The sequence below is a fragment of the Plasmodium sp. gorilla clade G2 genome, assembly GCF_900097015.1.
Source record: "Plasmodium sp. gorilla clade G2 genome assembly, chromosome: 5".
Classification (NCBI taxonomy): Eukaryota; Apicomplexa; class Aconoidasida; order Haemosporida; family Plasmodiidae; genus Plasmodium; species Plasmodium adleri (nom. inval.).
In genome coordinates, this window is record NC_041697.1 from 501,119 (window position 1) to 517,500 (window position 16,382).

The 16,382-nt window shown below is 19.0% G+C and overlaps 6 protein-coding genes across 6 annotated transcripts in view; 3 read left to right on the forward strand and 3 right to left on the reverse strand.

Moving 5' to 3' along the window:
• Positions 1 to 391: 391 nt before the first annotated feature.
• On the reverse strand, positions 392 to 1,015 carry PADL01_0512800 (ras-related protein Rab-1A; the record flags this gene model as incomplete). Its single annotated transcript, XM_028685489.1, has 1 exon — positions 392 to 1,015. The coding sequence occupies one exon, from the start codon at positions 1,013 to 1,015 to the stop codon at positions 392 to 394; it is 624 nt and encodes a 207-aa protein (XP_028536983.1).
• Positions 1,016 to 2,610: 1,595 nt separating this feature from the next.
• On the forward strand, positions 2,611 to 3,523 carry PADL01_0512900 (conserved Plasmodium protein, unknown function; the record flags this gene model as incomplete). The annotated part of the gene is made up of 2 exons (XM_028685490.1): positions 2,611 to 3,231; positions 3,380 to 3,523. The coding sequence occupies 2 exons, from the start codon at positions 2,611 to 2,613 to the stop codon at positions 3,521 to 3,523; spliced, it is 765 nt and encodes a 254-aa protein (XP_028536984.1).
• A 185-nt stretch (positions 3,524 to 3,708) lies between these two features.
• Positions 3,709 to 5,493, reverse strand: PADL01_0513000 (tubulin--tyrosine ligase, putative; the record flags this gene model as incomplete). The annotated part of the gene is made up of 5 exons (XM_028685492.1): positions 3,709 to 3,779; positions 3,967 to 4,924; positions 5,008 to 5,119; positions 5,227 to 5,304; positions 5,456 to 5,493. 5 exons carry the CDS (start codon positions 5,491 to 5,493, stop codon positions 3,709 to 3,711), a joined length of 1,257 nt encoding a protein of 418 aa, XP_028536985.1.
• A 455-nt stretch (positions 5,494 to 5,948) lies between these two features.
• On the reverse strand, positions 5,949 to 10,214 carry PADL01_0513100 (ATP-dependent DNA helicase UvrD; the record flags this gene model as incomplete). The annotated part of the gene is made up of 1 exon (XM_028685493.1): positions 5,949 to 10,214. The coding sequence occupies one exon, from the start codon at positions 10,212 to 10,214 to the stop codon at positions 5,949 to 5,951; it is 4,266 nt and encodes a 1,421-aa protein (XP_028536986.1).
• Positions 10,215 to 11,160: 946 nt separating this feature from the next.
• On the forward strand, positions 11,161 to 13,764 carry PADL01_0513200 (conserved Plasmodium protein, unknown function; the record flags this gene model as incomplete). Its single annotated transcript, XM_028685494.1, has 1 exon — positions 11,161 to 13,764. One exon carries the CDS (start codon positions 11,161 to 11,163, stop codon positions 13,762 to 13,764), a length of 2,604 nt encoding a protein of 867 aa, XP_028536987.1.
• A 740-nt stretch (positions 13,765 to 14,504) lies between these two features.
• The window catches only part of PADL01_0513300 (aspartate--tRNA ligase, putative), a gene marked incomplete at both ends in the record, with an annotated part of 3,414 nt that continues 1,536 nt past the window's right edge, over positions 14,505 to 16,382 (forward strand). Inside the window, one exon of the mRNA XM_028685495.1 lies at positions 14,505 to 16,382. This exon is cut by the window's right edge and continues 1,536 nt beyond it. Coding sequence (XP_028536988.1) covers positions 14,505 to 16,382 — 1,878 coding nt within the window.

Here is a 16,382-nt window from a genome sequence, read left to right on the forward strand (position 1 = left end):
TTATTTTTATTATTTTTCTTGGAGAGTCAAGAATAGTTGTAATCACATTAACATTGTGCATAAAAATATATAATTGTAATGATATAAGTATAGGACATATAAAATATTAAAAAAATAAAAATAATAAATAAAATGAAGGAATTAAAAAGAAACATATATATAATATATATATAATAAATAAATAAAATAACATGAGGTGTTAAAATTTAATGAAATGTGTAAATTTTTACTTGTATAAGTATAAATGATAAAATTATAACCATAATATATATATATTATATATATATTTATTTATTTATATGTATTATTCCTTCTTTATTGATGCCCTGATATATTCACATATATATATATATATATATACATATATATATTTTTTAATTTTTATATCCGTTTAACATGAACAAAAAGACTGAACAGAATTATCCTGTGTTGATAATTTAAGTTTTGCATGATTATTTTTTAATGATGTAAAATTTTTTTTTTTTTTTTTTTTAATTAATTCTTGTGTAATCATAGTAAAAGCTAGTTCTACATTTGTAGCATCTTTTGCTGATGTTTCTATAAAAGAGATATTTAATTCTTTAGCTTTATTCTGACCTTCCATTGTTGTAATTTCTATATCATCTTTACAATCAGCTTTATTGCCTACAAGTAATTTACAAGTATCTTCATTTGTATATTTATTTATTTCATTCATCCAATCATTAATATGTAAAAAAGAATTCCTGTCTGTTGTATCATATATTATTATTATTCCATCAGCTCCTCTATAATATGCTGATGTTATAGTTCTAAAACGTTCTTGACCTGCTGTATCCCATATTTGTAGTTTCACTATTTTATCATCTACTTTAATAGTTCTAAATCTAAAATCAACACCAATAGTTGTTATATAACTCTCTGTAAAATGATCATCTGAGAAACGTAATAAAATACAAGATTTGCCTACACCACTGTCACCTATCAATATTATTTTATATAAATAATCATAATCGCGTGATCTATTCTCAGTCATCTTTTCTAAATAACAAACAGAAGGACTTATATACTTACAAAAAAAAAATAATATAAAATATTATAAATATAAAAAATTAAATAAATAAACAAACAAACATATAATATATATAATGTATATATTTATAATTAATTATTACTTATAATATATACAATGACTCAATAAAAATGTTACACACACGAAAAAAAAAAAAAAAAAAAAAAAAAAAAATTAAATATATATATATATATATATACATATATTTTTATTTATGTATATCCCTATTATGCTTGTATTTATACATTAAAAATTAAAAAGCATAACACAAAAAGGGGGTACAATAAAATAAATATACATACAAATAGATATACACATATATATATATATTTACATATAATCAAAAGGAAGTGTCATATAAAATATATACCACTACATCCTTATATATATTCAAGAATATTTCTATTGAAGAAAAAATATATATATTTTAAAAGTTATAAACAAAACATTATAATATAGACCGTTTCATAAATTATTTATATTTGTAAAAAATAAAAATCATACATTTTATAATTCTCCACAATAAAAATTTTCAATTTTTTTTTTATACTATATATAATTCCTTTATATTTTTATTTATCATATATCTTTATTTATCATATATTTTTATTTATCATATATCTTTATTTATAATATATCTTTATTTATGTTTCATTCTGTATAGTTATGGTTATCATAAAATATTGGTTCCTTGAATTTTATGTACTCCAATTTAAACAATAAATAAATAAATATATATAAATATATATATTTATATTTATATATTTGTATCTTTCCTATTGTTCTTTTTTTTTAATTTTTCGTGCTTTTTTAGTTTTTTAAAATTTATCATAACAAATTCTGTATATTATATTATTCATATATATGCCTCATTTATATATTAAATCGTTTTATAAACCTTTCAAAAAGATTTACCATCATTTATTAAATTTGTAAATAAAAATATGCTTTAAAAAAAAAAAAAAATATATATATATATATGATAATAAATAAAAATAAGCAAACACATACATACATTACAAATACTATTTTTTTTTTTTATAAAATATATGCTTATGCATAGTTATAATATACATATATATATTATTTTAAAAATAGTATAAAATATAATATATATATATAATTTTTTTTTTTTTAATTATCTCTTAAAATAAATAAGTAGATATATAAGTAGGACTAAATATAAATATATATACCTATGGAAGAACCTTAATAAAATAATGTGTGTACATTAAAAGGTATAAGTTTATATATATACATAAAATATTATACAATTTTTTTTTTTTTTTTTTTTTTTTTTTTTTTCCTAATAAAAATATAATATTAATTGATTAATTATATATATATATATTAACAATTAAAACGTTTATTTTATTATACATTATAAATTAATTTCTATTTTTTTGGGGTTTATTTTATTGTTTGAGACCCATATGTAAGTTATACATATATATAATATATATATATATATATATATACATTTATGTTACAAATATATATGTAAATGTTAAGATAAAAAAAAAAAATACATAAACACATATCATATTTTTGTATTTAAGATGATAGATAAAAATAGTTTCCTTTTGAATGAAAAAATTCGATTTGATAAATATAATGAAAATGTTGAAGAAGAATATAAAAGAAAATATAATATAGAAAACAAAATAGATGAATATTTTGATGATAATAATAATAGTACTAATAATTCTTCTGTATATTCATCTTCATCTTTATCTCCATCTTGTAGTACATTAAATTATAAAAAAAGAAAAGAAAAATTATTTTTATATAAATATATATCTCCATTTATGGATTTAGGAAAACGTTTTTATTCATCATTAACATTAATATATGAACCTAAATTATATCATCTGTCAATATTTCTAACAACATTATGGGCATACAAAAATATCAAATGTATAAATAAATTATTAATTCATAAATATAATGATATACATTATCAAATTACAAGACCAGACTCTTTAAATGGTCGACGGAAGGCATTCAAAGTATTAGCAATTGGTGGTTCAATAATCCCATGCTTCTTTATTGCTCTTTTTATTTATGATATGAAGAAAGGTCAAACAAATTATATACAAGTAAACAGATCAGACATTCTATCTGAGAATCGTCACAATCATATAATCCCTTACACATTAAAGAGAGTTATATCTCATAAGGTAAAAATGATACAATAAAAATAATTCCATATGTAAATATATATGGCTGTATATATTTATATGCATGAATTATTATTATATATATATATATATATATATATATATGTATTTTTTTTTTTTTTTTTTTTCCAATTCCCTCCCATTTCAGATATTACTATTAAAGGAAAAAGTTCTCTTTTTTGCAAAAGATTTAGCTGAAAATAATAATTTTAAAACCTTATCGAGGGAATACCGTAAAAATATGGATAAACGAATATATAAACATTATATTAAAAAGGGAGATATTAATTAAAAAATATGCTACATTATATGTACAAACATATATATATATATATATATATTTTTTTTTTTGTAAATATTTTTAATTCATTTGAAATATATACATATATATATATATATATATATATATATATTTTTATGTGATATCTTTTATTATACAAATTAATATTCTCTATTGTTTGCTTTTAAATATAAAAATTAAACGTTTGATTTCATCTTAATGTGTTTTGCAATTTTTTTTAAATGTTCTGTTCCAGACAAATAGGCTCCTATAAAAGGGAAAATATATATATATATATATATAGGTATTTATTTATTTATTTTTATTTTTTTTTTTTTTTTGGCTAGTTTTTCTGACTTGTTCAGGTTATATTTATATTTTTTATTTATTTATTTATTTTTTATTTTATTTTTTATTTTATTTTATTTTATTTTATTTTTTATGATGTTCTTTACCTAAGTGTGAATGAAAATTGTAGGGATCCAGATTTCGTATTTTTTCCCCATTTCTATATATACAATCAAAATCTCCAATTCTATCAATTTGTGGTATATCATACTTTTCAATATTTATGAGTGTCATCAATTCATCCAACAAATTAAATTTCAGCGTATAATCGTCTTTTGTATTTGAAGAAAATGAAGGAGATGAATTGACTTCAATTAACCATGGTTTTAAATTATTATCGATAAGGATATCAAATCCATATAATTCGAAACAATGTTTATCATTAATTATAATTTTATGTACAGCTAGAAAAGATTGAATAATACATTCTTCTATATTTTTAATTAATGTTGTAATATTTTCATATCCATAACGACTAATCATATATAAGAATAATTCTCGAACAAACCATTTCCCTCCTACAGTATCATCATAACCTTCTGCATTTTTTTGTATGGATACATTAGTTAAATGCATAGTAACATCATTCATATTAGTTTTTTCATTTTTGAAATATGTATGAGAAAATCTAGCAAAACCACTTCTATATATATATATAGTTAAAGGATAATAAGATAATATTAAGACATATAATCTTATATCGAATTTTTTCCCTCCGATTAATAAAGGGTTGGATATATATTCTTGAACTATATATTGTTCAGGTTTTTCCTTATCTTTATCATCATTAATTTTATTTTTATTATGATAACTATTCCAGTCTTTTATTTGAGAAATTTTATCAAATAAAAATATTCCTTTGCCTTGTGACTTCCCTATAGGTTTCATAATCCATATGCGATTACTTTTTTTTTTATATTCTTCTAAAAATATTTTATATTCTAAGGGTAGAACAAACGTCATAGGAGTAATATCTAAATGTTTTATATCATCTTCGTTTCTGGTCTTTTCGTATTGTTTTTTCAGTCTCTTTATATTTTTCGCTAGTAGGTCTTTACGAGTCAACTAAAATGTGTGAATATATGTAAATGTTATTAATATGATTATATATATGTATATATATATATATATATATATATATATTTTACTTCGTAATAATTTCTATAGTGATTAACATATTGATCATTTTTAAAACATATAGTATCATAAACTTCATTTATCCAATCCTTTTCAGACCAACATAAATTCCAATCAGTTTCACTTTAAATGTGTACATATATATAAATAAATATTATATATATATATATATATATATATATATATATTTTATATATATATATTTTTTTTTTTTTTTTTTTTTTTTTTACTGATTTGTCAACTCCCATTTTCTATGTAAAAATAAGTCAAAAATTGTATTACGGAAATCAGTTCTAAATTTTACAACCCTATTGAAAAAAAAAAAAAAAAAAAGAAATTCTAAGTTATAATATAATAACAACATATATATATATTTTCTTTTAATGACGTATATAAAATATTAACATGATAAATATTTTATAACTATATTTTTATATTATACAACAAAATAAAAAGTACTTGTTTGAAGGAAACAATTCTCTAAAATATATAGACATGTTTTTTCTTATCAAGTATTTATGTTTAAAGTTATGAGACAACAAATAATAGAAAAAAAAAAAAAAAAAAAAAAAAAAAATTAATACACAAAAAAAAAAAAATAACATTTAATGAATATCAATTCATTCTTAAAATAAAGTATACGAAAAAAACAATATATGTATTTTTTAAATGTCACATGAAATAAATTAATTAATATACACCTATAATAAAACATAAATATAAACATAAATATATATATATATATATATTATTTATATTTTTTTTTTTTTTTTCTACTTTGATGTAAAAATAACAAAAAATAAGGTATAAGTACACATTATATATATATATATATATATATATATTTTTTTATGAGCGCAAAAATTTTTAGAGAATATAAAAAAAAAAAAAAAAGACATTGAAAAAATACAATTTTTCTCTCTTTTATTTTTTTTTTATTTTTTTTTTTTTTTCATATATTCATTTCATTAATAAACCTCGAAACAGTATTTTTTTCAGAAGAATTATTATTTTGAATTGAACATAATAAATATAGTAAAAATTTGGCTCTAGTAATTCCTACATAGAAAATTTTTCTTTCTTCAATAATATCTTGTTTATTATCAACCGTTTGTGGTATTTCTCCTTCTGTCACATTTATAATAAAAACTACTTTCCATTCTAATCCTTTTGCCTTATGTATAGTTGTTAAGGTAACTTTTTCTACTAGCATATTTTCATGTACATTATTTTTGAAATCATTAAGAAAACAAAATAAACAATCTAAACATGATTGTTGTAATAAGTTTGGTTTATAATCTGTTGTCATTTCTAAGAATATAAAAATATTTTGTATTTCATTATATTTTAAATCTTTATCTCCTATATTAAATAATAATTCGAGATCTTTTTTTATTTTAATTTCATTCACAGTATTAATATCGAACATATCATTATTGTTATTATGGCAATCATTCTTTTGATTATTATTATTATTATTATTATTATTATTATCAATGTCAATATATTTTTTCGTCTTTTCTTTTTTTTCTCTATATTCTTCAAAGGTACGTTTTTTAATATTTCCTTTTTTCTCTTCAATATTTTTTGAATTAGTTTCTTCAGTAGTATATACATTATTAGTAAATGTGGCATCATCACATATATTATCCTTACTGTTATTATTATCACACATATTATTACTGCTATTATTATCACACATATTATTACTTCCATTATTATTACACATATTATTACTTCCATTATTATCACACATATTATTACTTCCATTATTATCACACATATTATTACTTCCATTATTATCACACATATTATTACTGCCATTTTTATCATTATCCTGGTTGACCCTCTTTCCTATCACCTGATGAGAACAACCACATTTATGCTCATCAGTTTGTTTTTCATTTATTAATTTCATTTTCTTTTGTTCATTGTCACTGATGTGATGGTCTCCCTTCATTGAATCACTACCTATATTTTGAATCACATCCGATTCAATGTTATCATTCTTTTGTTCAGATATGGTTTCTTTCATAATATTGTTTTCCTTATTTTCTTCATCCCTTTTCTTTTGTATTTTGGATTGTAATCTTTTTAAAAAATTTGTTTTCTTCAATACTTCTATTACTAAATGATACACAGAATTAGTATGTGCTGCAAACTTTAAGAAATAATTAATACAAAAAAAAAAGTCGACAATAGTTTTTAATTCCTTTTCTGTAAATATATCTAATACACGTAATGATTCTTTATTTAGTGTTTTTCTTTTATACAAAATAAATAAGTGAGTGATACTCTTAACACATGAAAAAAGAGATAAGATTTCATTATTCATTTGTTGTGTTTTATGAATTTTTGTCTTTTCTGTTTTTATTTGTATATTATCATTAGAATGTTCAATTAAAATATTTGATATATGTTGATTTGTTTGACATCTTGTTAATTTATTTATTATATGGTTTGTATTTTTGACATTTTTTATTATTTTAAAAGCTTTTTTAAATATGATATTATCATCTACATTCAATAAAAATCTAAGGAATGTAATTAATTCAATAATTTCTTTAGATCCAAAAAAAGCTTTTTTTTTGTTTAATTCTTTTATAGGTATTTTAAAACTATCTATATTAAATATATTATTAAAGTCGCTAACATTTTGTTCACATTTCTGATTATTTTTATAATTATTTATTTCATTATTTCTTATAGATATATTTTTATATATATCATTTGTATTCTTATTTTCTAATTGTTTTTTATTTTCTTTTAAGAGTTTCTTTTGTTTATCACATAAAAATTTGTTGATTAAATATTTATATGCTTTCTTTTTAATTTCAATATTATGTATACTCTTTAATGTTTCTTTTAATGTTTTGTTTGTTCGACATAAAATTACAAAGTCTCCATATTTATAATTATAAATTTTTTTTAAATAAATAATTTCAGACAATATATAAGATATTTGATCACACGAAGTTTTGAATGCATGGAATTGAATTTTATTTCCTTGAATATTATTTGTATAAAGTTGTTTTTGTATTCTGCATGTTTTATTATTAATAATAAGATTCTGAGAAACTCTAACTATTTCTCTAGTACTTCTAAAATTATTACTTAATTTAAATAATAAACAATTACAATCTTTTAAAAATTTATGAAATACATTAATATGAGCACCTCGAAAAGAATATATTGATTGATCATCATCACCTATAACAGTAAGACTTCTATCTTTTAAATTGACAAGAGTATTTTTTTCCTTAAAATTATTATTAAAGAAATTATTTTCTTTTTCTAAATGGAATTTGTGATACTTGTCGTCACGTTGTTCATTATTATTATTGTCAATTTTAGTAGGAGAATAATATGTGTGTTCTTTTTTTTCTTTTATTTCATTTTTGTCATTTTTGTAATTTTTTTCATTTTTTTCATTTTTTTCATTTTTTTCATTTTTTTCATTTTTGGAATTTTTGTAATTTTTTTCTTTTTGTTTCTTTTCTATTTTTAAATATGAATATGTTGAAGATACCGATGAAGAACTCATATCATCTATTTTATTTGATAATAAAGATTGTCTCTGCATTGTTTGTTGATTCATTAAAACATCTTTCTGTTCAGACTGTTCACCTCTTGATTGTTCATTTTTATTTTTTTGTATAAGTATATTATTACAATGTTTATCAAAATATATTTGATCACAAAATTTTTGATCAATTTTATTTTCACTAAAAAAGTTTTGAACACTTTGACTATACTGTTTAGTATTGTATGTATTATAAATAGAATTATTATGATGATCATTAATTTTTTTATTGTCCAAATTTTTTTTTGGAATATCTATTAATTGATCGTTTGTTGAAGGAACATTATAATTTGCAAAGAATTGTAAAATATTAAATTGTGTTGTATTTGTATCTTGAAATTCATCACAAAATACATAATGCCATTCATCTAATATTTGATTTCTTATATCTATATTATATTTCATTAGACGATATGTTTCAATTAATAAATCATCAAAATCATAATATATATTTTTAGCTTTCTTGAATATTTTTTTATATTCATCATAAAACATCTTTTCTATTTCATTAATTTCTATTTGTATATTATATAATTCTACATATTTCATTAATTTTATTTTTTTTTTTAAAAATATAATATTTTTTTTTTTCAACATGCTTTTCACCTGTTCATTTTCGAAGTAATCATTTATTGTCTCATTACAATGTTTAAAGTTGTATACATAATTATAAAACTCATCATCATCATCATCATCATCATCATCATCATCGTCATTGTCGTTATAGTCGTCACCATTTCCTTCTTCATTTAAACTATCATTTTGTATATCATGTTCTTCTTCATAGTATTCTTTTTCGTCTTCTTCTTTTATTTCTGAGTTTTTCATACAATTTAAGAAGTATGCTAATTGAGGTGGTATAGAATTGGATTGGATATCACAGATATTATGATAATTATGATAATTATTATTATTTTTATTATTATTATTGATATTTTTATTTTTATTATTATTATTATTATTGTCTTCATTTTCTGTATTAGCATTGGTGCTGTTCTTTTGAAGCCCATCGTTGAATCCAGAGTGAGTATTTTTATTCATATTCATCAATGAAGAGTAGAAATTATTAAAGGCTAATTTAATAATATTATTGTTAATAAAATCAGTTAATATTTTAAAAGTTCCTTTATACTTATAAAGGATATATCTACAAAAAGAATGTATGGTTCCTATAAAGACCACTGTGTTTAATACTTTTATTTTACTTTTATGCATTATATTATTTAAAGTACATTTATTTTTTAAACTAAGATTATTATTATTATTATTTTTATTATTAAATAATTTTTGATTTATATTATTATCTACACTTAAATCAATTAAACAATTTATTTTCTTCATAATCTTATCTTTTAAATCACTAGCAGCATAATTTGTAAACGTAATACAAACTATAGACTTTTTTTCTTCTATAATACTTTTTATAATTCTAGCTGTTAAGGTAGATGTTTTGCCTGATCCTGGGCATGCAATAATACATAAATTTACATTCATAGGAATTTCAACAATTTTCTGTTGTTCCTCAGATAAGTTATTAAATAAAATATTTTTTAATAAATACATACTATCGCTTTTCTTTTTTTTAGTCTTTAGGGTTGTTGAGGAAATATTCTGTCCCCCTTCATCTTCATTCATGCTGGATCCAAAAAGAAAAAAAACAAAAAAAAAAAAAAAAAAAAAAATAAATATATATATATATATATATAAATTATATATATATAATAAAATAATAGATATATATTTTAATAAAAAAATACAAAGTGTGACAACTTAAAAGGCACAACAAAAAAAAGAATATGATAATTTATATAAACACATATTAAAAGAAAGATATATATATATATATATATATACATATATTTTTAAAAAAGTAAATACACAAATGGTGTTAATATGATATGTACTTATAAATATATTATATATATATATATATATTTTTTTATTTTTTATTAACTCTTGTGTTTAACCATAGACATAATATATAATCAAAATATTATCTTAATTATATGAAATGATAAAAAAAAATAAAATAATAAAAAAAAATTGTAATTCTTTAATATTGTATACATATATTTGTATAAAATGATTTTTCATTTTTTTTTTCTTAAAAAATAAAAAGAAAATTTATTGAAAGAAAAAAATATATACAAATGTTTATACATATTATATATATATATATTATATATTATATATCGCTGAATTTTGATATGTTTATATAGTTGTACGTTTTTTTTTCAGAATACACATATAAAGTGACATATAATATATATCAAGTGAAGTACATTTTTTTTTTTTTTTTTTTTCTAATAATATATATATATATAAATATATATTATGAAATATAAAATATATATATATATATATAAATACATATATATTATATATATATAATATACATATGTTTATATATGCATAATAAATATATGTTAAAAATATTTTTATTTTTATTTAAAAAAAATTTATTCTTTATAATTCATTAATATATATACTTTATATTTTATAAAGATGCAAATAGCATATTGAAAAAAAAAAAAAAAAAAATATACATATATATATTGTATATATATTTATATTTATATATATGTTTTCATATGTTTATGTTTTAATTTTCTTGCTTTCTTTAATTTTGATACCCTTGGAGCCCAAATTTTTTTTTTTTTTTTTTAATTATTTATTTTTTTCTATTAATAATGTTAGTTTCTCAAGGATTATTTTTTCGAATTATTATAAGAATACATACAAGTATAGAGCTGATAACAAATCGAAGAAGATAAGTTTGCTTAATATTAAAGATAAAGAAAGAGAATTTCTTCTATATAAGAATAAGATAGATAACAAATTGTCTTGGAAGAATAATAAATGGGATGATATATATTCATACAAAATAAATAAAGTAAAGAATAAAGGTATATATTTATATATATATAATAAGAAGAAAAATATATTTATAAATACCCAATTGAACAAACAAAAGGAGATTATATTATTTAAATTACAAAATAATAATAATATATATAAATACAAAAAATTGGTATCCTATAATTTTATATTACCATATTTTAGGGGCCTATATAAAAGAGGAGGAGATTCTATAAAGGATTTATCTTTTAAATATATTGATCGTTATTTTTTTGAAAATATAAATAGGTACCCCTATATGAAAAAGAATAAAAACTTTATTCATCACAATAATAATTGTAAGAATATAATGAGAATGAATGAACACAAAAATAATTTCAATCAAACAAATGAGGAAGATAAACATGATTATAATAATGTGGGAAAATTAAAATATAATTATAATTTAAGTTGTGCATTTCCTCAAGAAATAATAAATCATTATAAGGCAGCAGGATTTTTTCTTGTAAAAGCAGACATAAATGATAATAATAATAAAAAAAATAATGATGTTAATAATAAAAATAATGATGTTAATAATAATAATAATAATAATTACCATAATGTAAATGTGAAAACGAATCCAAAAGGAATCAATATAAAATTTTTGTTAGGATCAGATCCACTGACAGCAAAAGATATGATGAAAATAACTAATGATGAAGAAAAAGAGAAAAAAAGAAAAGAAGGAGAATTAAATATTTTAGGAGGAAAAAAAAATGCAGAAGAAAAATATCCTATTCAAACTGCTTATAGAGAATTAAGTGAAGAGAGTTTATATATGTATAATATTTTTATTTCATATTTTAGTTACTTGCATTATGTTATGAAATACATGTATCCATCATCAAATAGTAGTACTCATAATAATAATAATAATAATAATGGTGGTAAGGGCCAAGAAAATGTCATATCTTCTTATGAACATTTTTTAAGTAACAACTTTTTAAAGGATATTTCAAATTATACTTTAAAAGAAAAAGAAAGAATAATAAATATACACATCAATAATCTTATGATATTTTTTAAAGAAAAAGGATTTAATTTAGAAGAACATTATAATGAAATATATAGATGCTCTTTACCACCTCCATGCAAAAATAAAGATATGAACAAGAATACGAGTCATCACAATGATGACAAAAAATGTGATGACCAAAAATGTGATGACAAAAAATGTGATGACAAAAAATGTGATGACAAAAAATGTGATGACAAAAAATGTGATGACAAAAAATGTGATGACAAAAAATGTGATGACAAAAAATGTGATAACCATATGTCTAATAATTGTAGGCAGAATACCTTATGTGATACTTCAAAGAACCATTTAAATATTAATAATGAGGAATCTAATACTTTTGAAGATCAAATGATTGATAAAAAAAAACTGAATCCATATGAGTATATACATAAAGAAATAAATATATATGAACGTGTAGAAGATTATAGAAAAGATAATTTTAAATTATATTATAAAGAAGGAAAGTATTGTATATATTTTTTTAATGTTCTTCAATATGATTATAGAAATATGTTACAATATATGAATAATTTTTTTTGGGAGAATTGTATAATATTTTATAATATATTATTAAAAGAAAATTATAAATATTTAATTTCATCACGTTTAAAAAAAGATAGTGAATATGAATCATATGAATTTAATAATATTCAATTTGAAAAAAATGTTCATCCTCATTTATATGAAAATTTTATTAACATAAAGAATTATAATGAATCAATTTATAATGATAAGAATAAAACTTGTTATTCTTTTTATTATAATATCAATAAATATGATAATACAAAATTTGATTCTGGTTTTATGAATAATCTTATGTGGGTTGATTTTTCTATAATTCTTTTACAATTAGTTATAGATATAGAACGTTCAAAAAATGTAGCATTTAATCTTTATAATATATATGATCAAATAATTAAAAATTATTATAATCATAAACAAAATAATCAAAATGATTATATTATTTTTTTTGATAATGGAAATTCAATAAATATTTCATATAATATAATATATAAAATTTTTCAACTTTATAATCCTTTTCATTATAATTTAATTACATTATTCAAAAATAAAAAATATGCGGATTTCTTAATTCTTTTTTTTTCACCATTTAATACAAAATTAAATAAAAATAATCTACAACATTATTTATCAACTAATATTAATATACCATTCAGAAAATTTTTTAAAAGATTAATTCTTTCTTCTTCTCTATGGATTTTCTTTTTTTTCAATTTTATTTCAACCGTACCTACAAAATGAGAGACATATACAGCTCTCATCATGTCTCAATAAATAACGTGACAAAAGGTATAAAAATGGAAATGAAAAAAAAAATATATATATATATATATATATTTATATGTATATTTTTTTTTTTTTTTTATTTATTTATTCATTTAGTTATCTTATTTTTTTGTGCTTTTTAAAGCAAAACGTTATATATGTTACAATATATATATCTATCATATACTTTTTTTTTTTTTTTTTTTTAAGTTGTATAATAGGAAAGAACAAAAGAACCTCAAGATAAATAATAAGATATAAAATAAATGTTTTACATATATATGAATATATATATATATATATATATATATATATATGTGTGTTTATATATATATGTTTTTTTTTTTTTTTTTTTTTTTTTTTTTTTTTTTTTTTCCACGTGTATCCATATGAGCACGTAATTTTTTCTTTCCTACTCAAAAAAGGGAATGTATAAAATTTTTTTTTTTTTTTTTTTTTTTTTTTTTTTCTCATTAGAAGGCATAATAATATATATTTATTTTTATATATATATATTTATTTCTTCGTTTATATTTTCTTTATGTTTTATATTTTTTGTAATCCCTATATGGTTTTATATTAAAATTTTCAACACTTTCTCCCCCCCCCCCCTTCTTTTCTTTTGAATTTACATTTTTACATAATATTTTATAAAACAATGTAGGGAAATAATCATAAGAAAAGAAAAAAATTATAAAAAAAAAGAATAACATAAAATGATATATGTTGTGAAATATTTATTTCTGATTTACTATATAAATACAATATTTTTAAAAAGAGTTTTATTTTGTTATTCATATAATTTATCACATAATTTTTCTTTACATAATAATTCAAATTTTGCCTCCTACCCAAGAAATAAAAAAAGAAACAAAATAAATAAATATCATAATATTTATTATCATAAGGGTGATTTACATTATGAGAATAATATCGCGAATAATTATATAAATGATTCTTGTTTTTTAAATAAGTATTATTATATATATCATAAGAAGAAACATAAATTAAATTATTTTAATAGTCCTATTTTATATGATGATGAGTGTATTTTAAAAAATCCTTTTAATTCTTTTACAACAAAGGAAGGAATAAAAAATAAAAACAGTTACAAACATGTAAACATAAATGTTATGAGAAAAAAAGGTATGCTTTATTTAACGTTTAATAATAAAAAAAATGATAACACTATTAAGAATGATAGTAATTATGATGTTGATCAATTGGATATATGCAACATGGAAGAAACAAATATATTACCTTCAACAAGATGGGGACACTTTTCTCTTTTTTATGGTTCATCTTTAAATAGAGATTATTATACTTATGAGGATATTATAAAATATATACAAACAAATAAAAAGAGCTTCATAAAGTGTATAAACAATAATAAAAATAATGATAATAATGATAAAAATAATGATGACAATAATAATAATAATGATGACAATAATGACAATAATAATAATAACAGTGTAGATGTAACAAAAGAAACATTTATTGATAAAAAATGCATACTTATTAGAGGTCGCATAGAAAAAAAAAAAAAACAATCCAAACGGATTTTCTTATATGTAAGATTAAATAATGGAATCTACTTAACATGTGTATATGAAAAAAAAATTCCAACAAATAAAAATAATGAATCTATATATCCAATAGATAATATGTATACCTATATAAAGAATTTAAAAAATGAAAGTGTTATAGATATTGTAGGAAAAATTAAATTACATGGAATTTTATATAAACACGACGTACCATATATAGAAAGCTTTCTTAATCAAAAAACTATCGAAATTGTAGTAGAACAAATAGATTGTATTTCAGAATCGTTTTATAATCCTCCAATTAGTATAAATGATAGTGATATGAACACAGACAGGATGAAAATGATTATATGGGGGGATAATAAAATTGAAGATACTGATAAAGCAGGTCATACTAAAAATAATATTATTGATAAATCGGGTCATACTAAAAATAATATTATTGATAAAGCGGATCATACTAAAAATAATATTATTGATGAATCGGGTCATACTAAAAATAATATTATTGTTCATTATGATCATACTGCAAATAATATTAATGACCATTCTTATCATACTGCAAATAATATTATTGATCACTCTGATCATACTCCAAAAAATAATATTGATCACTCTTATCATACTCCAAATAACAATTTACGTGTCCATCACAATAATAATTTTGAAGAAGAAAAAAAAATAAATACAAACGAAAACATGCTGAAAGTAGAAAATTTATGCCTAAATTATAGAAATGCAATAAATCATATAATTTTATATATTAAAAGTAAAATATTCCAAAGATTTAGAGACATGTTAGAAAGGGATGGACATACAGAAATATTCACACCAAAATTTATAAAAATTAAAGAATCTGAAAAAAAACAATCTTTTGATATAAATGAAAATAATTATGAAGAAATGGATGATAATAATATAGAGAATAATAATTCATCAGAAAATAATATTATAGAGAATAATAATTCATCAGAAAATAATAATATAAATGTTCAATTAACAGGATCAGAAGGAGGTTGTAAATGTTATAAACTGGAAGGACAA